The sequence below is a fragment of the Erythrolamprus reginae genome, chromosome 1 (genome assembly GCF_031021105.1).
Source record: "Erythrolamprus reginae isolate rEryReg1 chromosome 1, rEryReg1.hap1, whole genome shotgun sequence".
NCBI lineage: Eukaryota > Metazoa > Chordata > Lepidosauria > Squamata > Dipsadidae > Erythrolamprus > Erythrolamprus reginae.
This window is the reverse complement of record NC_091950.1, coordinates 375,294,592-375,315,584: the sequence shown is the minus strand read 5'-3', so window position 1 is coordinate 375,315,584 and position 20,993 is coordinate 375,294,592. Positions and strand designations below refer to the sequence as shown.

Below are 20,993 nucleotides of genomic sequence, written 5' to 3'. Positions count from 1 at the left end.
GGTGGGAGTGACTTGCCAGCCATATGACTAGGTGGGAGTGGCTTGACAATCATGTGACGGGTGGCTTAAAGGTCATGTGACTGGGTGGGAGTGGCTTACTGACCAAGATAAGTTTTCAAATAGGTGCTTGGACTCTTTTTCAGTTGATTAAGCTACATTATTATTTGAATAGCCACAAAAAGGACAAATGATAGACAGCATTATTTGTTGAGGAGCTCAGTACCATTTTAAGGTTTTGTACTGAACCCACAAGGTTCAGTATAATAACAGATTAGGCAAGTAGCTAAATTTTCTTTAATTGCTATAAAAGTTCAGTCCTAGATAAATATTGGATTTATATTCATTGTATTGTTTTCCTTGTTGTGAGCCACTCCGAGTCCTCGGAGAAGGGCGGCATACAAATCTAATTAGTAATAATAATAATAATAATAATAGTAATAGTAATAGATAATGATTAAAATGATTAAAGCATTTATGTGTAAAAACATACTATTTAATTATTTCCTATTTTAAAAGTAATTAAGGATCATACTAAGGTACTAGAGAAGGAAGGATAATAAAAAAACTATTAAGTATTCAATAAATAGTTCATAAACTTAATACCCCCCACTGTGTCCTCCCCTGTGGGGCAGCAGCCCATCACTGCCTTTGGGTAACAAAGAAGTGGAAGCAACTGAACCACAAAAAGACTGTCTATAGCAGGGTTGTGCATGCGGGGGAAGGAGGTGTCAAAAAAGTCAAGATGACAGCCTCATCCCCATGATCAAAGCCACACCCCTTTTCCTTTTAAAACAGTGGCAAGAAACACTGACTGCCCTCTTGGTTGTTTAAATCTCCCTGCCAGGTGTTGCTGCCTTACAAAATCATCTTTGCTTTTCATATTTGTACATAAACATGTAGGATAGTATGTGCCATTCAATTACTTCTTCTCATACACAACATAATACGCATTCAGGCCTTTTGTTCTGATGCTATCCATACTTTTCATAGGACTGAATACTATTTTCATTCTTGTGTGTAGATAAAAAGATGTACTACCTTTTTAAACATGGTGTTTTTCATCTCCACTTTTCCTCTCTCTGCCTATCACTTCTTCAAAGAGAATATATTGGTAAATTGCTCTAAGACTTTGCTGCAGCTTTGGAAAGAGAAATCAGGGTCACTACGGAGAAGGAGGTTCTTTTATCAGAGGAATAGACTAAAGGAGAAGCAGCTGCAAAGTGTTCAGCAACTTTTGACTTCTCTTCTTCTTTAAAGTATTCCCATCTGATTATTGCAAGGAATTTGTTCAAAGCCTTCGCTACTGAGTTTGTTTTATCTCTTGTTGTTTCCAATCCTTTCTCCTTTTTCTGTCACATCATTTAGATTAATTATATCAAATGACATAAAAGCAAAGACACCCTTTATAACAGCAAGCCTTTTAAAGAACTTTTTTAAATCTAAAGACTGAATTAAAGGCAAAATACCAGTAACTGATAATATTTTCACCCAAGATGCCCAGAGTTGCTTTTCAGTGTAAAATAGGCAGCATATAGATTTAATAAATAAATTCTCCCTGTTAGATAGATCCTAATTGATGATATTCTCTTTTTTTTTTTAAATAACAAAATTGTTTGTTTTCTGACAATTGCCTTTAAATGCATACTATTTGTAAGTTGATGCAAGAATATTTCCCTTTAACTGGCAGGATGTTCAAACTAGGAAATAAATTATTCATATTTGAATAATTATCATTCATTTTTAAAAGACCTCATACTGAGCCTCTGGGGAATGGTAAGCACAATTATGTACAGTATTACAGGATACACAAACTAAGAATGTTGCTATAATGCAGTATCTAGCTCAGTGGTTCTCAACCTGGGGGTCATGACCCCTTTGGGGGTCAAACGGCCGTTTCACAGGAGTCGCCTAAACCATGGGAAAAGACAAATTTCCCATGGTGTTAGGAACTAAAGCTTCTACTCTGATGCCTTGGAACATATTTTTACAATCCAACCAATCAGGTGTTTACAGTAGGAGTGTCCCTCTGACCTTCCTGCCAATCAGCTTAAAGCTCTGTTGTGAGAATTGGCGCTAGATTTATGGTTGGGAGTCACCACAATATGAGAAACTGTATTAAGGGGCCGGGGCATTAGAAAGGTTGAGAACCACTGACTAGCTTCTTAAAAACAAATACATGCATACATTCCCAGTAGCTAGTAGTCATCCCTTTATCCTGCAACCAACTTCTGTAGTTGCTCTCAAGCAGTCTTTTATGCTATTAATGACTCCATATTCATTGATTGATTGATATCTCAGTGGCTAAGATGTGGAGTTTGTTGATTGAAAGGTTGGCAGTTCAACGGTTCGAATCCCTAGTGAGCTCCTGTTACTTTTCCCAGCTTCTGCCAACCTAGCAGTTTGAAAACACATCAAAAATGCAAGTAGAAAAATAGGGACCACTTTGGTGGGAAACTAACAGTGTTCTGTGCGCCTTTGGCATTTAGTCATGCCGGCCACATGACATCTTCAAACAGCGCTGGCTCTTCAGCTTTGAAATTGAGATGAGCACTGCCCCCTAGAGTCGGGAACAACTAGCACATACTGTATGTTACCTTTTATTAAGTAGAAATTCAATAGGTAATGCTACTTTCACATCTATGGACAGAGAAATTGCAAACCCTGTATTTAAATCTTGATTTGTTCTTAGATACAAGGGAAATATAGTAATTTTAAAAGAAATGCAGAAAGCTGCCATCACTGATCAGCATAGTTCATGCTAGATATTCCTTTTCAGTCCTTTTAAAATAGAAGATATTCAAAATGTAATGTGTGGTCTTTTGCCTGTATGCCTATGCTGTATATTACTTTAAAGCACAATATGTATTGTGCAATTACATTAATGATGGTTTATAACTATTTATGGCTGCTTACTACCATATAAACATAGATTACATTAGTTTATTCAAACGATTATTTTAAATCATGATTCAGTGCAAGCAAAACAAACAGGCTAAATATATAAAATGGGGGGAGATATTACCTGCAAAATTTGTCTGTTTCTTTCCCAGAAGTACTTCAGCTAGGCAAACCATTAACTATGGTATCCAGCAGAAGTCACAACATTATCACACAAATGACACAAATCTGTGTGATGACGTAACAACAAGTCACTATCTACTGAGAACACTGATGCTGATCCCACTTTGGGGATCAGAATGCTGAATGAATGGATCTCTTGAGCTGATCCAACAGAATTATCCAGTAAAGGAGCTATATTGTAAGGCCATAAAAATAAAATGCAAGGGGTAATACTTGACCTTTTTTTCATTTGTATGAAGAAGTTCATCCTTTCGTGTGATATCATACATCAGTGTGATCTTAAATAAATTCAGCTTAATATTGAAAACACTGCCTGGAAATTTGGAGGATTAAGATCCATTTAGCTGAAAGGCTGCAGCTTTTATTATACACTGAAACCTACAACCACATTTTTTTTAAAAGCTGCACATAAAAACCTGTTCAATTCCCTACAGAGATTTGGCACTTCTCTTTTTACTTCCCTTTGTCAAATTCCCTTACAGTCCAGTCCCCAAAAGTAGTTCTATGTGATCAGCTCTATTATCTCAACCTCATGATAACAGTTTTTACAATCTTAGGTAGCTTCTTACTTGATTACATGATTACAATCTTATGTAGCTTCTTCTCTGGCAATATTACACTGCTAACCAGAGCTTACAAAACATTTGTTAGATCAATTCTGGAATACAGCTCACCTGTCTGGAACCCGCATTGCATATCAGACATTAATACAATCGAGAAAGTCCAGAAATATTTCACAAGAGGAGTCCTTCACTCCTCTGCTCACAACAAAATACCTTATCCCGCCAGACTTGAAATACTGAGATCAGACAATTTACAACTATGTCAACTCCAATCTGATCGAAATGTAGTTCATAAAACCATATACTAAAATGTCCTTCCTGTGAATGACTACTTCACCTTCAACCACAGCAAAACACATAATAGATTCAAACTAAATATAAACTGCTCCAAACTCGACTGCAGAAAATATGACTTCAGCACTACCTGACTCTGTGATTTCTTCTCCAACCCCCAAAAACTTTAACATTAGACTGTCTACAGTCAATCTCTCCCCATTTCTAAGAGGTTTGTAAGGGGCGCACATAAGTGCACTACTGTGCCTACCATCCCTGTCCTACAGTCCTCTTTTATTGTTACTTTTTACTTATGTTTATACAAACTACTAATACCCTATGCATGTTGACAAATCAAAGAATAGAACAGAACAGAATAAAATTCTTTATTGGCCAAGTGTGATTGGACACACAAAGAATTTGTCTTTGGTGCATATGCACTAAAAGAATAGTATAAAATAGAATTCTTTATTGGCCAAGTGTGATTGGACGCACAAAGAATTTGTCTTTGGTGCATATGCACTAAAAGAATAGTATAAAATAGAATTCTTTATTGGCCAAGTGTGATTGGACGCACAAAGAATTTGTCTTTGGTGCATACGCACTAAAAGAATAGTATAAAAGAGAATTCTTTATTGGCCAAGTGTGATTGGATACACAAAGAATTTGTCTTTGGTGCATACGCACTAAAAGAATAGTATAAAATAGAATTCTTTATTGGCCAAGTATGATTGGACGCACAAAGAATTTGTCTTTGGTGCATATGCACTAAAAGAATAGTATAAAAGAGAATTCTTTATTGGCCAAGTGTGATTGGACGCACAAAGAATTTGTCTTTGGTGCATACGCACTAAAAGAATAGTATAAAATAGAATTCTTTATTGGCCAAGTATGATTGGACGCACAAAGAATTTGTCTTTGGTGCATATGCACTAAAAGAATAGTATAAAAGAGAATTCTTTATTGGCCAAGTGTGATTGGATACACAAAGAATTTGTCTTTGGTGCATACGCACTAAAAGAATAGTATAAAAGAGAATTATTTATTGGCCAAGTGTGATTGGACACACAAAGAATTTGTCTTTGGTGCATACGCACTAAAATAATAGTATAAAAGAGAATTCTTTATTGGCCAAGTGTGATTGGATACACAAAGAATTTGTCTTTGGTGCATACGCACTAAAAGAATAGTATAAAATAGAATTCTTTATTGGCCAAGTGTGATTGGACGCACAAAGAATTTGTCTTTGGTGCATACGCACTAAAAGAATAGTATAAAATAGAATTCTTTATTGGCCAAGTGTGATTGGACGCACAAAGAATTTGTCTTTGGTGCATACGCACTAAAAGAATAGTATAAAACAGAATTCTTTATTGGCCAAGTGTGATTGGATGCACAAAGAATTTGTCTTTGGTGCATACGCACTAAAAGAATAGTATAAAATAGAATTCTTTATTGGCCAAGTGTGATTGGACGCACAAAGAATTTGTCTTTGGTGCATACGCACTAAAAGAATAGTATAAAACAGAATTCTTTATTGGCCAAGTGTGATTGGAGACACAAAGAATTTGTCTTTGGTGCATACGCACTAAAAGAATAGTATAAAATAGAATTCTTTATTGGCCAAGTGTGATTGGATACACAAAGAATTTGACTTTGGTGCATACGCACTAAAAGAATAGTATAAAACAGAATTCTTTATTGGCCAAGTGTGATTGGACACACAAAGAATTTGTCTTTGGTGCATATGCACTAAAAGAATAGTATAAAAGAGAATTATTAATTGGCCAAGTGTGATTGGATACACAAAGAATTTGTCTTTGGTGCATACGCACTAAAAGAATAGTATAAAAGAGAATTCTTTATTGGCCAAGTGTGATTGGATACACAAAGAATTTGTCTTTGGTGCATATGCACTAAAAGAATAGTATAAAAGAGAATTATTTATTGGCCAAGTGTGATTGGACACACAAAGAATTTGTCTTTGGTGCATATGCACTAAAATAATAGTATAAAAGAATTCTTTATTGGCCAAGTGTGATTGGATACACAAAGAATTTGTACTAATATGCATATGCACAAACAGAATAGAATAGAATAGAATAGGCTTTATTGGCCAATTGTGATTGGGCACACAAGAAATTTCTCTTTAACTCTTGGTGAAAGATACATTGGCTCAGGGGAAGGGGCGTTCCAGTGTGGTTTATAGTCATGAAATCTGGAGTCAGTGGTTTCCACTGCCCCCCCACCCCGAGTAGTTGACCACTCGCCCACTTTTATTCCGAAGAAAAGTAGCCCACACTCAGTGACAGCCACACGACGAAAACCAACTTTAATCGACGCGCTCCAGCGCAATTCATTCCCTCCGAAATTCAGCCGATGAGGCATTCCAGTCGCCTGACACAGAGCGAGTTATCTGACTTTGGGAACAGAAAGTTTTGCCTCAGGGGGTTACACGAGCGTTCATGAGTTGCCACCCGCGCCCCCCGCCCCCTCAGCCTCGCACTCCATTTCCCCCCAAATCCCGCTCCCCGTCCACAAGCAGCGAGTCGTTTCCGCCGTCCCGAGTCACGTGCGCCCGGGGATTTAAAAAAAAAAAAAGCTCCTCGGCCAGGCTCACTCCGCGACGGAGCCTTTGGGTCGAAGTCGACCGCGGGGATCCCTCCAACTCGGCCCACGCCGCCCGCCGCCCCGCCTAAACCAACCATGGGCGACTCGGCGAAGAAGAAGGAGGATGAGGAGGTAGTAGTAGCCCTCGTCAGAGTGTATCTACTACGGGGTGGGCGCATCTTCGAGGGGGCTGCGGCTTCTCGCGTTGCTCGGGTACCCCGACTCTAGGCCGAAGGCTCCTGTCGCCCTTTTTACTACGATTGTAAACTTACTTTACTACACGCACAGCGTCCCTTTTACGCGGAGCAGCAAGCGGGAGGTTGCATAGTACAGTTAACTTTGTCATCCCCCCCCTCCCATTTTGGGCGCCTTTTGATGGATGGGGGGGATTGTCTCTTGCCCGACGTCCTCCGTTTCGGATGTCGGGTGAGCAAAAAAATCTCTCTTTTGTTTTCGTCGGGGATGCCGCGAAAAGTTTGGTCCTTACGGGCGAATAAACCGAGTTGGGAGTGAAGGGGAGACGGGCGTCTAGTTTTAGCTCCGTTGTCGATCTGTACTTACTTATTAATGTTATTTATTGGTCAAACATGTATAGGATAGTAGTAGTTTGTATAAACCTAAGTAAAAAGTCACGAGAAAAGAAGACAGTAGGACAGGGACAGTAGGCACCGTGGGGCGCTTATGCACGCCCCTTACAGACCAACAGAAAATACAGAAAACATACATGCAGAAAAGTACATATTACATGCAGAAAGGTTAGTATGTTTCTATGCTACTTTTTTGCAATCGCGCTACAGTTCAGCAAGCTGAAGGAGACATTGGCTACGTAGCCCTTGGCTCAAGTTAAGAGACACTGCCGGAGCCTTTGGTTGGGCGGGGCGAATATCGTAAAAGAAACACTGAAAGCAAAAAGGGTCCTCCTGGCCAAGTGGCCGCCTCTTATATTTTGTACGGTCCGGTTTGTTTTGCCTTTTTGAGCCCTACCTACAGGGGGTGGACAAGAAAATGGAAACACCTTGAAAAATCATCAAAATATCTTTAAATATGGTGTTAGTCCACCTTTTGCGGCAAATACAGCCTCAATTCTCGGAGGTCTTGATTCATACAAATTGTGAATTGTTTCCAAAGGAATTTTAGCCCATTCTTCAGTTAAAGCACCCTCCAGTTCTTTTAGAGACGATGGTGGTGGAAATCGTCTTCTTACTTGAATCTCTAAAATCGACCATAAATGCTCAATAATGTTGAGGTCTAGTGATTGTGGTGGCCAGATGAGATGCTGAACTTCATTAGAATGTTCCTCGTGCCATTCTTTAACAATTCTTGCTCTATGGATTGGTGCATTATCATCTTGAAAGATGGCACCCCCCTCTGGAAACAGTTCTTGAACCATAGGATGAATTTGGTCGGCCAAAAGTCCTAAATAGTGACGGCTGTTAATTCTTCCATGAAGGGAAATCATTGGCCCGGCAGATTTCCAAGAAATATCACCCCAGATCATCACTGAAAACCCGCCATGTTTGACGGTTGAGAGAAGGCAGTCTGGATGAAAGCCCACATATACATGGACATCATTGTGACAGCTATCTAGTGAATTACTGGAAATTCGCAAAGAAGGCAATATTAGTTCACATGGACAAATGAACTTGATAAGATAGTTGCATGTGATAGATTAGTCCAGTGATAGCAAACCTTTTTTCCCCTCGGGTGCCAAAAGAGTGTCACACATGCACCGCCCATAATTCAATGCCTGGGGAGGGCAAAAATAGCTTCCCCCGCCCCCCTGGAGGCCCTCTGGAGGCTGGAAACGGCCTGTTTTCCAACTTCTGGTGGGCCCAGTAGCCTTGTGTTTGACCTTCCCCAGGCTCCAAAGGCTTCCCTGGAGCTGGGGGAGGGTATAAAAACACCCTCCCCAATCCCATCAGAAGACAAAATTGCCCTCTCAGATCCTCTGTGCAAGCCAAAAATCAGCTGTCGGGCACACAAATGCCTATCAGAGCTGAGCTAGGGAAATGGCTTGCGTGCCAGCAGATGTGGCACCCCGTGCTACCTGTGGCACCCGTGCCATAGGTTCGCCATCACTGGATTAGTACTTCTGGTTTTTCCAAATTAAATAGTAACTATTGTAAAGGAGAGGGAGAAAAGACGATGGTATATGAACAGTATTAATTATGTCTCCTTGTTTCTGACCATAGTGAAAGTTAAGTACCTAAATATTAATGCCTGCAGTTTTCTCAACCTGTGGTGCTTCCAAAGGAAGAACTGAAATGGTTTTATTCTGGCAGCTTAAACAATGGATTGTTTTAAAAAGTAACTGAAAGGATAATATGCATGATATACTACTGTCCAATACGTTTCCAAAGTAAAGTCCAAAATCTGATCAGAGTGTAAAAATACATGATGTTTCATGTTTTAGTTTCATGGAAACTAAATTAATCTGATCAAGAAATGAATAGAAGACATGCAATTAGTGTTTCTCTCCCTCTCCCTCCCTCCCTCTCTCTTTCCCTCTCTCTCTCTCTGTGTATTCTGTTCCATCACTGATGGGATAGCCTTTAAATATAATTCGTTCTAGCAAAAGTATGAGCAAGTATGAGAGAACCAACCTAGAAATAAGGAATTTCCAGACAGTTAGAAAAATTAATCAGTGGAATGACTTGCCTCCAGAAGTTGTAGGTGCTCCTACGCTAGGAGTTTCTAAGAAGATGTTGGACAACCATTTGTCTGAAGTGGTAACAGGTTTCCTGCTTGAGCAGGGGGTTGGACTATAAGACCTCCCAGGGTTTATGGGGATTCTCAGTTATCCAGGTCATGGTCGTCCCAAAAGTGCTTTTTTTTCAAGAGGCAGCTGGGCTTTCTGGTTTTTCTTTGAAGTTGTTTCATTTCTCATGCAAGAAGCTTCTTCAGTTCTGGTTTTTCTTTGGTGAAACAGACCTTACGTATGCACAGGTACCCTCTGTTCCCTGCCATCAAGCTGGAAACATAGCATGGGGTTTTGCTTGTCTTAAAATGGTCCTTAGGTGTTTGGATACCTTCAGGTACACATCCAAATGTGGGAATGATATCTGAGCTGAAGGTCAGGATAAAAATTGAGAGAGAATTAAATCTGATGAGTTAAACTGCAGGCCTTTGACATTTTACACGAGAACCAAAATAGCGTAGAATGGGTGGGTGGGTGGGAGTTTTCCAGCTCAGCTCTAAAAGAAGGGGGGGATCTTGGGGGGAAAAAACCCTGCAATAATAGCTGCCTTTGTAATCTAAAGAAGCCTAATGGGGCATGCATTTGAATTCTTTCTCCCAGTTCTTATTTCTGGACATCTGAAACAGGGCTTTGTTGCAATAGCATCGGAATCATTCTAACCACTGCACCATCACGGTTCTATAATGAATGGATGTTGGTGGATTCTGATTCCCAGCATTCTTCCCATTGGCTGAGCGAAGCAACAGAGTTGAAGTTCAGCCCAATTAATTCTCCACTCTTCTCTGGGAGTTTCTGAGTATTGCTGAGTTAAGGCAACAGCTGGACCAAACCCAATTTCTGGTTTAAAGTCCCCAAGTTGCTGGGTTAAATTAAAACCAGGTGTCTTGGAATGGTTGCATTGTCCAATATCTTTAACACACTATATACCTCTTCTTTGTGCTCTCATTCTAAATAGGATGACCTCTCTGAACAGTCAGAACCTTTGGGTCAGCCTTTTTTTCCCCAAGACCAGTGCATAAGTAATAAAAAAGTTAACGATTACTTTTTAATGACTAAACCACACAGGTAAAGCAATCTCTACTATTGTTGTCTTGCTGATATATGGGTCTGTAAATCATCCATCAGTAAATGTTTTGCTGCAAGCCCTATAAATTAGGACAGGATGTCAGTCTTAAATGTTCAGACTGATTTCCAAGAGACAGCAGAAGGGGCTTTAAACCCTGTGCCTTTTTACGCTGTAAACTTTAGAAGAGATTGCTAAAGCTAGTTTATCATGCAGTCTTGTGAATGTTGATTTACGAGTCCGATCTGTTGAATTTTAATGAAATTTACTACTCGTGATGTGGACCCAGAAGTAATGTTACATATTCAGCAACAGTTTCTTATAGAAAATAAACTCTGCCATTCATTTTATTTTCACATTTCTTGTGAATAAATGCTGCCATCACTGATTGATATCATTAACTATAGCAAGGCTGGGGCTGAAATATACTATGCCAGTGATGGTGAACCTTTTTGGTGCCGAATGCCAAAAGCATAAATGCACACAAACCCAGCCGGGGTGGCGCAGCAGGTAGAGTGCAGTACTGCAGGCCACTGAAGCTGACTGTAGATCTGTAGGTCAGCGGTTCAAATCACATCACTGGCTCAAGGTTGACTCAGCCTTCCATCCTTCCGAGGTGGGTAAAATGAGAACCTGGATTGTGGGGGCAATAGGCTGGATCTGTTTAAAAAAAGTGCTATTGATAACTTGATGTAAGCCGCCCTGAGACAAAGGAGAAGGGTGGCATAAAAAAATAAATTAAAAGAAAAATCAAATCAAATAAACAAACAGTTTCTTATAGAAAATAAACTCTGCCATTCATTTTATTTTCAATTTCACATGTTCACATTTCGTGTGAATAAATGCTGCCATCACAATTGATATTATTAACTATAGCAAGGTTGGGGCTGAAAATGATGCCAATGATGGCGAACGTTTTTGGTGCCAAGTGCCGAAAGCATGCACACGCGCACACACACATACACACACCCCTAAAATGCAATGTCAATGTTGGTGCAGGAAAATTTTCAGGCCCAAAATGGGACATGGTGGCGCCATGCACAGTGCCACCCATGCCTCGGACCAGAATACCTCCGGGACCGCCTGCTGCCGCACAAATCCCAGGGACCAATTATGTCCCACAGAGTTGGCCTTCTCCGGGTCCCGTCGACGAAACAATGCCGTCTGGCGGGACCCGGGGGAAAAGCCTTCTCTGTGGCGGCCCCGGCCCTCTGGAATCAACTCCCCCCAGAGATTAGAACTGCCCCCACCCTCCTTGTCTTTCGTAAGTAGCTGAAAACCCACCTATGTTGCCAGGCATGGGGTAATTGAAGTATCCCCTTGCTAATATGGTTTATGTATGGTATGATTGAGTTATATGGTTATTTTAATGATATGGATTTTTAGATGTCTTTTTAAGTATTGGATTTGTTTACATTGTTCACTATTGTTGTGAGCCGCTCTGAGTCTTCGGAGAGGGGTGGCATACAAATCTAATAAATTATCATTATCATTATTATTAGTAGTAGTAGTAGTAGTAGTAGCAACAAAAGAATGAAATGCAATTGTAGGATAGAGGTGAGGAACTGACAGCTTTGCAGAAATTACTGAACTACAACTTGCATTTCATAGAGTAGCCTTTATGAAAATTTTAAGCCAGTGATGGCAAACCTATGGCACGGATGCCACAGATGGCACGCAGAGCTATATCTGCTGGCACGCAAGCAGTTGCCCTAGCTCAGCTCCAACGTGCATGTGTGTGCCTGCCAGTTGATTTTTGGCTTGCACAGAGGCTCTGGGAGGGTGTTTTTGGCTTCCAGACAGCCTCTGGAGGGATCAGGAGGGCGTTTTTACCTTCCCCTCCAGCTCCAGGGAAGCCTTTGGAGCCTGGGGAGGACGAAACACAAGCCTACTGGGCTTACCAGAAGTTGGGAAACAGGCTGTTTCCAGCCTTCAGAGGCCCTCAGGGGGGTGGGAGAAGGTGTTTTTGTCCTCCCCAGGCACTGAATTACTCGTGCATGCGCGATAGTGCACGCCTGCATTCTTTTGGCACCCAAAAATGCAAGGTTCACCATCACTGCTCTAAGCAATGCTTGGAGTTGAGTTTAGCAAGTTCTGAAGGGGCAAAACAAAATGCATAGAAGATTGTTAAGAAGCTAATTTACCTATTGAGTGGAGCAGTCAAAATTCATCTATACTGAGTATACCTGATTTCTTCATTTTATCAATAGAGCCTTCTCTTGGCAGCAGCCTATGTCTACGATGCCCAATATAACAGGAACATCCCATTTGAGACTTCACCAAAGGCGATCAGGTAAAGCCAAGATTACAACTGTTCTGAAGTGCAGTGTAAAGAGATATGTTATTAAGCATAAGCATTCTAAAACTTGGTCATCACTAAATATTTTTTTTCAATCTATGCAGCCAAAAGTTTGTCTCTCCAATAAATAATAAGCGTTAGTCATATCAAATAAAAGTAACTTTTATATATATATATATATATATATATATATATATATATATATGTATATGTATATGTATATGTATATGTATATGTATATGTATATGTATATGTATATGTATATGTATATGTTTATGTTTATGTTTATGTTTATGTTTGGGTATGTATATGTTGTTTGCTTTTTAAATATGATAGGGTTTTATGTGCTTTTTAATATTAGATTTGTTTTCACTGGAATATTGTTTTTATTATTGTTGTGAGCCACCCTGAGTCTTCGGAGAAGGGCGGCATACAAATCTAATAAATTGAATTGAACATTGAATTGAATTGATGCTTTCATTGTCTTCAATTTCCTTCACATTTGGGTCCCAATGTAGTTGCTACTCTTTTAAAATAAAGTTGAAATAATCATTACTGATGTTGCTGGATTTTTTTCTGAGTCTCTCTGTGTGTTTATATACAACATAGTTTTATTGAGTATTGTGAAGGTCTAAGCCGCTGAGATTTTGAAGTCTTTGAGAAGCCCCAGAAATTATTTTTATTTTATTTATTTTATTAATCGGATTTATATCTCCGAGGAGTATGCCCCATGTACTTCTTAACATAGCTAAGTCACTGTTAAGAGGTTAAGGCCACCCCTCTTTGTGAGTCTACAGCCATGATGGCGAACCCATGGTGCCACCATATTGGTGGGCACGCAAGCTCAGGTCCGATGTGCATGTGTGCACCAGCCAGCTGATTTTTGGGCCTTCTGGGCCCACTAGGAGTTGGGAAACAGCCTGTTTTCAGCCACCAGGGTGGGGAAGGCCTGTTTTTGTTCTCCCCGAGTTCCACAGCCTTTCCAGGAGCCTTGGTAGGGCAAAAATGGCATCCCCAATGCCCTGGAGGCCCTCCAGAGGCCAGAAATAGGCCATTTTCACCCTCACCAGGCTCGTAGAAAGACTCTGAAGCCTGGGGAGAGCAAAAAACGGGCATACCATTGCCTGCCTGGAGTGGGGAGGTAACATGCGCATGCACAGGGGATCATTATATTGAATTATGGATGTGTGCACACACGCGCGCTCCTCCCCGCTCCCCCCCTTTTTGGCATATGAACCAAAAAAGGTTCACCATCACTAGTCTAGAGCAGTGTTTCCCAACCTTGGCTACTTGAAGATATTTAGACTTCAACTCCCAGAATTCCCCAGCCAGCAAATGCTGGCTGGGGAATTCTGGGTGTTGAAGTCCAAATATCTTCAAGTTGCTAAGGTTGGGAAACACTGGTCTAGAGGGATGAGTGACACTTTAGCGTGGCTGCTGCATCTTAGATTTTCTCTAAAGGGAAACTTGCTTAGTGTCTATTTTGTTCTATGTTGTTAGGGCAAGTTCTCCATAATGTGTTTTGTGTTTTAGTGCAAGTTTAGATCTGGTGGGTTTAAGCTACAATGCAGAGGATATTAATGAATAACCGAGTTCTATTATTTTCAATTTTTCACCATGGCTTTGTGCAGATCTTAAGCTAAAGCTGGTGCCCTAATATTCTTCTGAAGATACTCTATAATTTGCTGCTATATGCAAAGTCAGACCTTTCCAGACTTTTAAATGTACAATTTGATTCTGTTTTATCATGGCTTGGGGTATTGTTTTATTCTGAGTATCGGAATAGTAAATGATAGAATTAAGGTCTTTTATTTGTCTTAAAAAGTTGGAGATAACATAATATTTCTTAAAAGTATCTTAACAGCCGCAGTGGCGCAGTGGTTAGGATGCATTACTGCAGGCTACTTCTGCTGTTTGCCGGCTGCCTGCAATTTAACAGATCAAATCTCACCAGGCTCAAAGTTAACTCAGTTTTCCATCCTTCCAAGGTGGGTAAAATGAGGACCCAGATTGTTGGTGGCAATATGCTGACTCTGTAAACCATTTAGAAAGGGCTGTAAAACACTGTGAAGTGGTATATAAATCTAAGTGCTATTGCTATTATGCAGTATGCAGTCTTGGCTTTTCTAGTAGTTTTCCCAGGTAAAGGACATGTTTTGGTGGACCTAGAAACAACTTCAGAGTAATATCGAGGACTCACTTTTATGAAATGTCTCATATTTTGTTAAAAACAAATTCATAGTCTTTACAACATCTACAATTGCGGTGTTTTTAGTTGTTAGAACATGCTAAGGTTTCTTGTCTGAACCTACTTGCTTTAAAAAAAAATCATTATCCAATCATTTCCGTATGTTTTCTTTCCTTAGACTTTATTATCTTTATAACCATTGGGCCATGCAAGCAGGTACTTATTTCTTCATTTTTGTAGTCCTGGCACTTGCACTATTTGAAGAGCCAGCTGTATACCTACTTCCTTTCTTGGTAAGTATGTGATTTAATATACAGTATATAATAGGCAACTCTTGAAAGTTAGAAGTAACAGTATGTGTAGAGGTAAACAATGTTTACACATTCAAAAGACATAACAACAAATTTAGGAAGCAAACAAAAATATTAGAGTGCCTTCCCTCTAGCAGACAATATTCAGATAAGTAACGATCAGCAGCATACAAATAATCAGGCAGAAAACAATACTGGTACAAACAAGCACTGATGATGTTACCAAGTTTGGTAATGAAACGTCTGCAAGTAGACAACCAAGCTCAAAGAGCACCAGGGAAACTTCAGAGAAGTGTGTGTGTGTGTGTGTGTGTGTGTGTGTGTGTGTGTGTGAGAGAGAGAGAGAGAGAGAGAGAGCATGTGAGCAATCTTAAGCATCATCATTATGATAATCCTTTGACTTGGATTTAGCATTTGTTTATTTCTGATTTTATCTATTCTTCTTTTCAATAGATTACATCAGTGATTGAAGTCTTGTGCCTTTTTGTCTTCTTTGGGAGGCTCATCCATTTTGCACATGTTACACCTCGTAATACATTCTGGAAAGATACAAAGAACATCTGCATCATGATAACAGTCTTGGTGGGTCTTGTACAGCATTTGTCTTCTGCAAACAGTGGCTTGTGGCAGTTTCAGATGAAACCATTTTTTAAAAAATCAATAGAAACTAAAGTACTGTGTTGGGATTGGAAAGCCTAGAAATGCTATAGAACAGTGATGGGGAACCTTTTTTCCCTCGGGTGCCAAAAGAGTGTGTGTGCATGCTATCACGCATGCGCCAGTGCCCACACCCATAATTCAATGCCTAGGGAGGGAGAAAACATTGTACTTGCAAATGTTGCATTTCAAAAGAAGTTTCTGTTAATGGCAATGAAAGGAACAAGGATAATTTCAATACTGGATTGAAGCTGGATTGACCGCGGTTGCATAATCTTTATTCAAAAATGCCTACCGGTTTTCATTATCTGGAACTCAAATTTCTCTAAAATATCTAGGCTGGATTTATGCATTTTCAAGGAGACTGCTTTATAAGGATTCAAGTAACCCCTTATTCATTTTGTTGTACTCTCCTTCCTCTGTATAAAAAAGCTTTATTTTAAACTGTTTCCCTGGTAGAGCAATGGTGAAAGGTTTTTTAATCTAGTCCTGTAGAGAATCATTGGTGCACCCTGCTCATTCTGGATTCGAATCTGCAAGTAAACTAACTTACAGTCCTTATCTCATTCTATTTCCCCTCTTTTCTGAAATAGAAGACATGAAGAATGACAGTAGAGATTTTGAGTCCTTTTTTATTTGCAAAACTTTTTTTTTCTCCATCAATCCATACATGTCTATATACAGTACCTTCAGATACTGCACAATTACAATAAATACATGACTGTGCATTTTAATCAATCATTAGTAAATTCTTTATATATATGACACTTTATTCCAGGTATATTTTACTGACATTGTATGTATTGCTTCTAAAATGAAAAAAATGAAAAAAACCCATAAATCTAATTTTGTCCTCTGGGATTTCTACCAATTAATTTTAAAAAGTTTTTTTCTCCCAAATTGACCGCTATTAGCTTAATTTACCAAGACAGTTATTTTTTCTCTTGCCTTTTAATTTTAAGCCATATTGTTTCTTCACTTTTCTTGATCTTATTTGTCATTCATTCCCCTCCCCCCATTTTGTCATAACCAAATGCCCCATAGGAAACAATACTCATAACCAAATGTCCCGTAGGAAACAATACTCATTTGTATAATTTTCTTGAACTCTCGTTATGCTTCTCATATTAGTCTTCATTATTTTATCTACGTTATTCCAAGTCCCTTAATTCTTCAAGTCTCAGCATAATAAATTTTCCAAATACAATCTCATATAACATATAGTAAACAATTATAATATATCTTCTTTTTTTCATTTGATCTATTTCCACTCTCTCTACGTCTTAGTAGTCCACCTTTAAAACTTAGAATTAATTGTATTAAATCAAAAAATCAGCCTATCACCATTATCAATTCATCCATCTAATGTGTAACATCCACCTGTATAAGCAGAATAGAAAACTCTTTCTTTTGAGTTTTTGAGTCTTAATACCCAGCAATTAAACATTAACTCTTTTGTCTTATACTCTGCTCCCTTTATGGATGCCAGCACAAATCTCTGGGGTATAAGACCCAAATTTATCATTTTATGAGGTCAAATTATTGACTTGCATTCCAATATCTTGTGTGTGAAATCTAATGTTATTTTCAGTTTATTGGAAAATGGGACCCCTACCTCTCATTGTTTATTTAAACTTAATTGCTTAAATGTAAATCACTTTTCCCTCTTCCTTCCAAATCGTAGATGACATTGATTGACCTAATTATCTATGGCATTCTTAGAACCTTGAACATTCATAGTGTTCGGTGGTCCAGGCCATTGAGACCCATCTTCTTAATAAACTTTGCAGAGAGTCGTCAGGTAAGAAACTAGAGTGGATGAATTCCATGATTGACGGTCTATAATACAGTTATTATTTAACAGTTAGTAGATAATGTTGCTGTGGTTACTATTAGGATATTTTCATCTTCTTTTTGAAATTTTTTTTCTTCCTCTCTCTCTCTCTCCTGTGCAAATAGGCAGGCTTAACCTGGCCTATGTTTGGGAAAGCTGAAGCATAAAATAAGGTGTTGAGCCTCTGAAAACCAGGGAACATGCTGGACTGACCTGTGAGGGTTTTGACTATTCTACATGTGGTGGTGGGAGCAGCTGATTTGAAGAGGTCTAGACCACTTTGGTGGGAAGAAATAAGCACTCCATGCGTCTTTGGTGTTGAGTCATGCTGGCCACATGACCACAGATACGTTTTTGGACAACGCTGGCTCTTCAGCTTAGAAATGGAGATAGCATGCATGTGCGGGGGAACCTTTACCTTTACCTTACAGCAGTGATGGCAAACCTTTTTTTCCTTGGGTGCGCATGTGCGAGTGCCCACACCCATAATTAAATGCCTGGGGAGAGTGAAAACAGCTCCCCCGCCCCCCCAGAGGCCCTCTGGAGGCCAGAAACAGCCTGTTTCCCAATATCTGGGCCTAGTAGGCTCATATTTTGTCCTCCCCAGGCTCCAAAGGCTTCCCTGGAGCCGGGGGTGAGTAAAAACGCCTTCCCCATCCCCATGGAGGCTCTCTGAAAGCCAAAAATGCCCTCCCAGGGCCTCTGTGTGAGCCAAAAATCAGCTGGATGGCACACACATGCACGTTGGAGCTGAGCTTGGACAACAGCTCATGTGCCAGCAGATATGGCTCCATGTGCCACCTGTGGCACCTGTGCCATAGGTTCACCATCACTGCTTTAGGGAAAAAAACATTTTCAAGGATGTAGGATATGGTACTCCTCATTCATTTCCTGGAATGTAGAACCTCTGAAATATCTGAAAAATCTCAATTTTGGAGATTGCTTTCAAGATTGTTCCCCCAGGCCTGCCATAGGTTTGCCATCACTGCCTTAGAGCACTATTGAGGCGGCAGCTATAGATAATGCAAGTCTTATTCCCTATTATTATTATTATTATTATTATTATTAATAATAATAATAATAATAATAATAATAATTTATTAGATTTGTATGACGCCCCTCTCCGAAGACTCGGGGCGGCTCACAACAATGATAAAAACAATATTATAGTGGCACAAATCTAATATTAAAAGAAATAATTAAAACCCTATCATATTAAAATCGGACAACACATACATACCAAACAAATTATAAGGAGCCTGGGGAAAAGATGTCTCAAATCCTCCATGCCTAGTGGTATAGGTGGGTATTGAGTAATTTACAGAAGACAAGGAGGGTGGGAGCAGTTCTGATATCCGGGGGGAGTTGATTCCAGAGGGCCGGGGCCGCCACAGAGAAGGCTCTTCCCCTGGGGCCCGCCAGATGACATTGTTTAGTCGACGGGACCCGGAGAAGGTCAACTCTGTGGGACCTTATCGGTCGCTGGGATTTGTACGGTAGCAGGCGGTTCCGGAGGTACTCTGGTCCAATGCCATGTAGGGCTTTAAAGGTCATGACCAACACTATTCATCATTCTGTGGTTGTTTTTTTCATTTAAAAGAGATTTTTAAAAAACAAAAACAAAATTGTACTTTCCCCAGGAAGGACAAGTGGGCTGGGGAATTGCATATCAGCTGTACCTGACCTATAATGGAACAGGAAGTATAGCTTCTCTGTATTGTTTGTTCCTTTTGTACTTGAAGCTGCTCTGAGCACGAAGCTTAGTTGTTGAAGCACCTGAAATGCGATGCCCAAAATGCCCATCTCCATGGCAACATCATCCTCTCCGGTTTAAAACTGAAGTCTGCCTTAAAAAGCTGCATCCATATTTTCAGTTGACATATGATCAAGCTAGATTTCACAAAATAATCCTGCTTCCTGGTGCCTGTGCAAACGCCTATAAGCAGAGAAAATCTGTGTGTTTATAATTGCTGCGTGCATGAAGGCTCTCCTCTACAGGAAGAATAATTGTAAGAGAGGGAATTTTTGTAGAAACTTTGAAAACCGAATAAGCTTAATTATTACCTATTACCGAACACAGAAGAGGGTTCAAGGCTAATCATCTGCTGTTTCCCCAAAAAGTTCTACTTATGCCTGTATGTGTACAATCAGGGCCTAATTAACTAAGCTGTGGGTGATAACCATTGCAACAGCTTTGAGTTTCAAGTATGTAAACAAAACATGGATCTAGAATTGCCGTGTCCTCTGCCAGGAGCTACGGTGGAGATTTGACTTGTACTGAAGGAAGCTTCTGTTTGTATAGATGGGAGCCTCCTTTACACGCACAGAGTGAATGTGACCCACTAAACTAGCCTTGAAGGTTGATCGATTTTTGTGGTATAGCTCTAGAGATTCTTTAGGGCAGTGATGGCGAATCTTTTTTTCCTCGGGTGCCGAAAGAGGGTGTGCCTGCTATTGTGCATGCGTGAAGGCCCACACCCATAATTCAATGGCTGGGGAGGGCAAAATGAGCTTCCCCCACCCTCCAGAGGCCCTCTGCAGGCCGGAAATGGCTTGTTTCCCTACTTCTGGTGAGACCAGTAGGCTCATGTTTCACCCTCCCCAGGCTCCAAAGGCTTCCCTGAAGCTGGAGGAGGGTAAAAATGCCCTTCCCACCCCCCTGGAGGCTCTCTGGAAGCAAAAAATGCCCTCCCAGGGCCTCTGTGCAAGCCCAAAATCAGCTGGCCGGCACACACATGTAGACGCCCTCCCCATCCCCCCGGAGGCTCTCTGGAAGCCAAAAACGCCCTCTGTGAATGCCAAAAATCAGCTGGCTGGCACATACATGCATGTTGGAGCTGAGCTAGGGCAACAGCTCACATGCCAGCAGATATGGCTCTGCGTGCCACCTGTGCCACAGGTTCACCATCACTGCTTTAGGGAAAAAAACATTTTCAAGGATGTAGGATATGGTACTCCTCATTCATTTCCTGGAATGTTAGAACCTCTCAAATATCTGAAAAAATCTCAATTTTGGAGATTGCTTTCAAGATTGTTCCCCCAGGCCTGTTACTGGATATCTTGCAGCTGGATCAAATTCTTTAGGGAAAGGTAACCATTACAAGTAATAGAACACGGGTACTCTTTTTTGGCAGATCCGGCGAGCCTTTCGAAGCATCCGGAACACTCTGCCTGAGATCACTTATGTCTTTCTACTGTTCATGTTCAGTGTCCTAATGTTTTCTCTCATGGCCCTGAAGCTGTTTGGAGACAGGTACGGGGGCTCAGGTTAGCATCACTGTCATTGCTTTTGGGCAGGGGTGAGCGGGTGAGAAGTATTGTCTTGTAATAATAAAGATATAATATAATAAATAATTGTATTGTAATAAATAATACTCAGGCAGTTTGTTTTAATTTCTCCTGTTCGATTGCGATCC

At 40.2% G+C, this 20,993-nt stretch overlaps 1 protein-coding gene across 2 annotated transcripts in view; it reads left to right on the top strand.

The window, feature by feature from the left end:
- Window positions 1–6,227: 6,227 nt before the first annotated feature.
- LOC139157651 (two pore calcium channel protein 1-like) overlaps window positions 6,228–20,993 on the top strand; it is a 42,826-nt gene continuing 28,060 nt past the window's right edge. Inside the window, exons 1-6 of one of the 2 annotated variants that reach the window (XM_070734648.1) lie at window positions 6,228–6,659; window positions 12,499–12,581; window positions 14,954–15,068; window positions 15,540–15,668; window positions 17,428–17,544; window positions 20,712–20,830. In XM_070734648.1, the coding sequence (XP_070590749.1) occupies window positions 6,624–6,659; window positions 12,499–12,581; window positions 14,954–15,068; window positions 15,540–15,668; window positions 17,428–17,544; window positions 20,712–20,830 (599 nt within the window). In that variant the 5' untranslated portion in view covers window positions 6,228–6,623. Of the gene's footprint in view, window positions 6,697–12,498; window positions 12,582–14,953; window positions 15,069–15,539; window positions 15,669–17,427; window positions 17,545–20,711; window positions 20,831–20,993 lie in introns of both variants that reach the window. The other variant, XM_070734649.1, reaches the window with a different exon arrangement.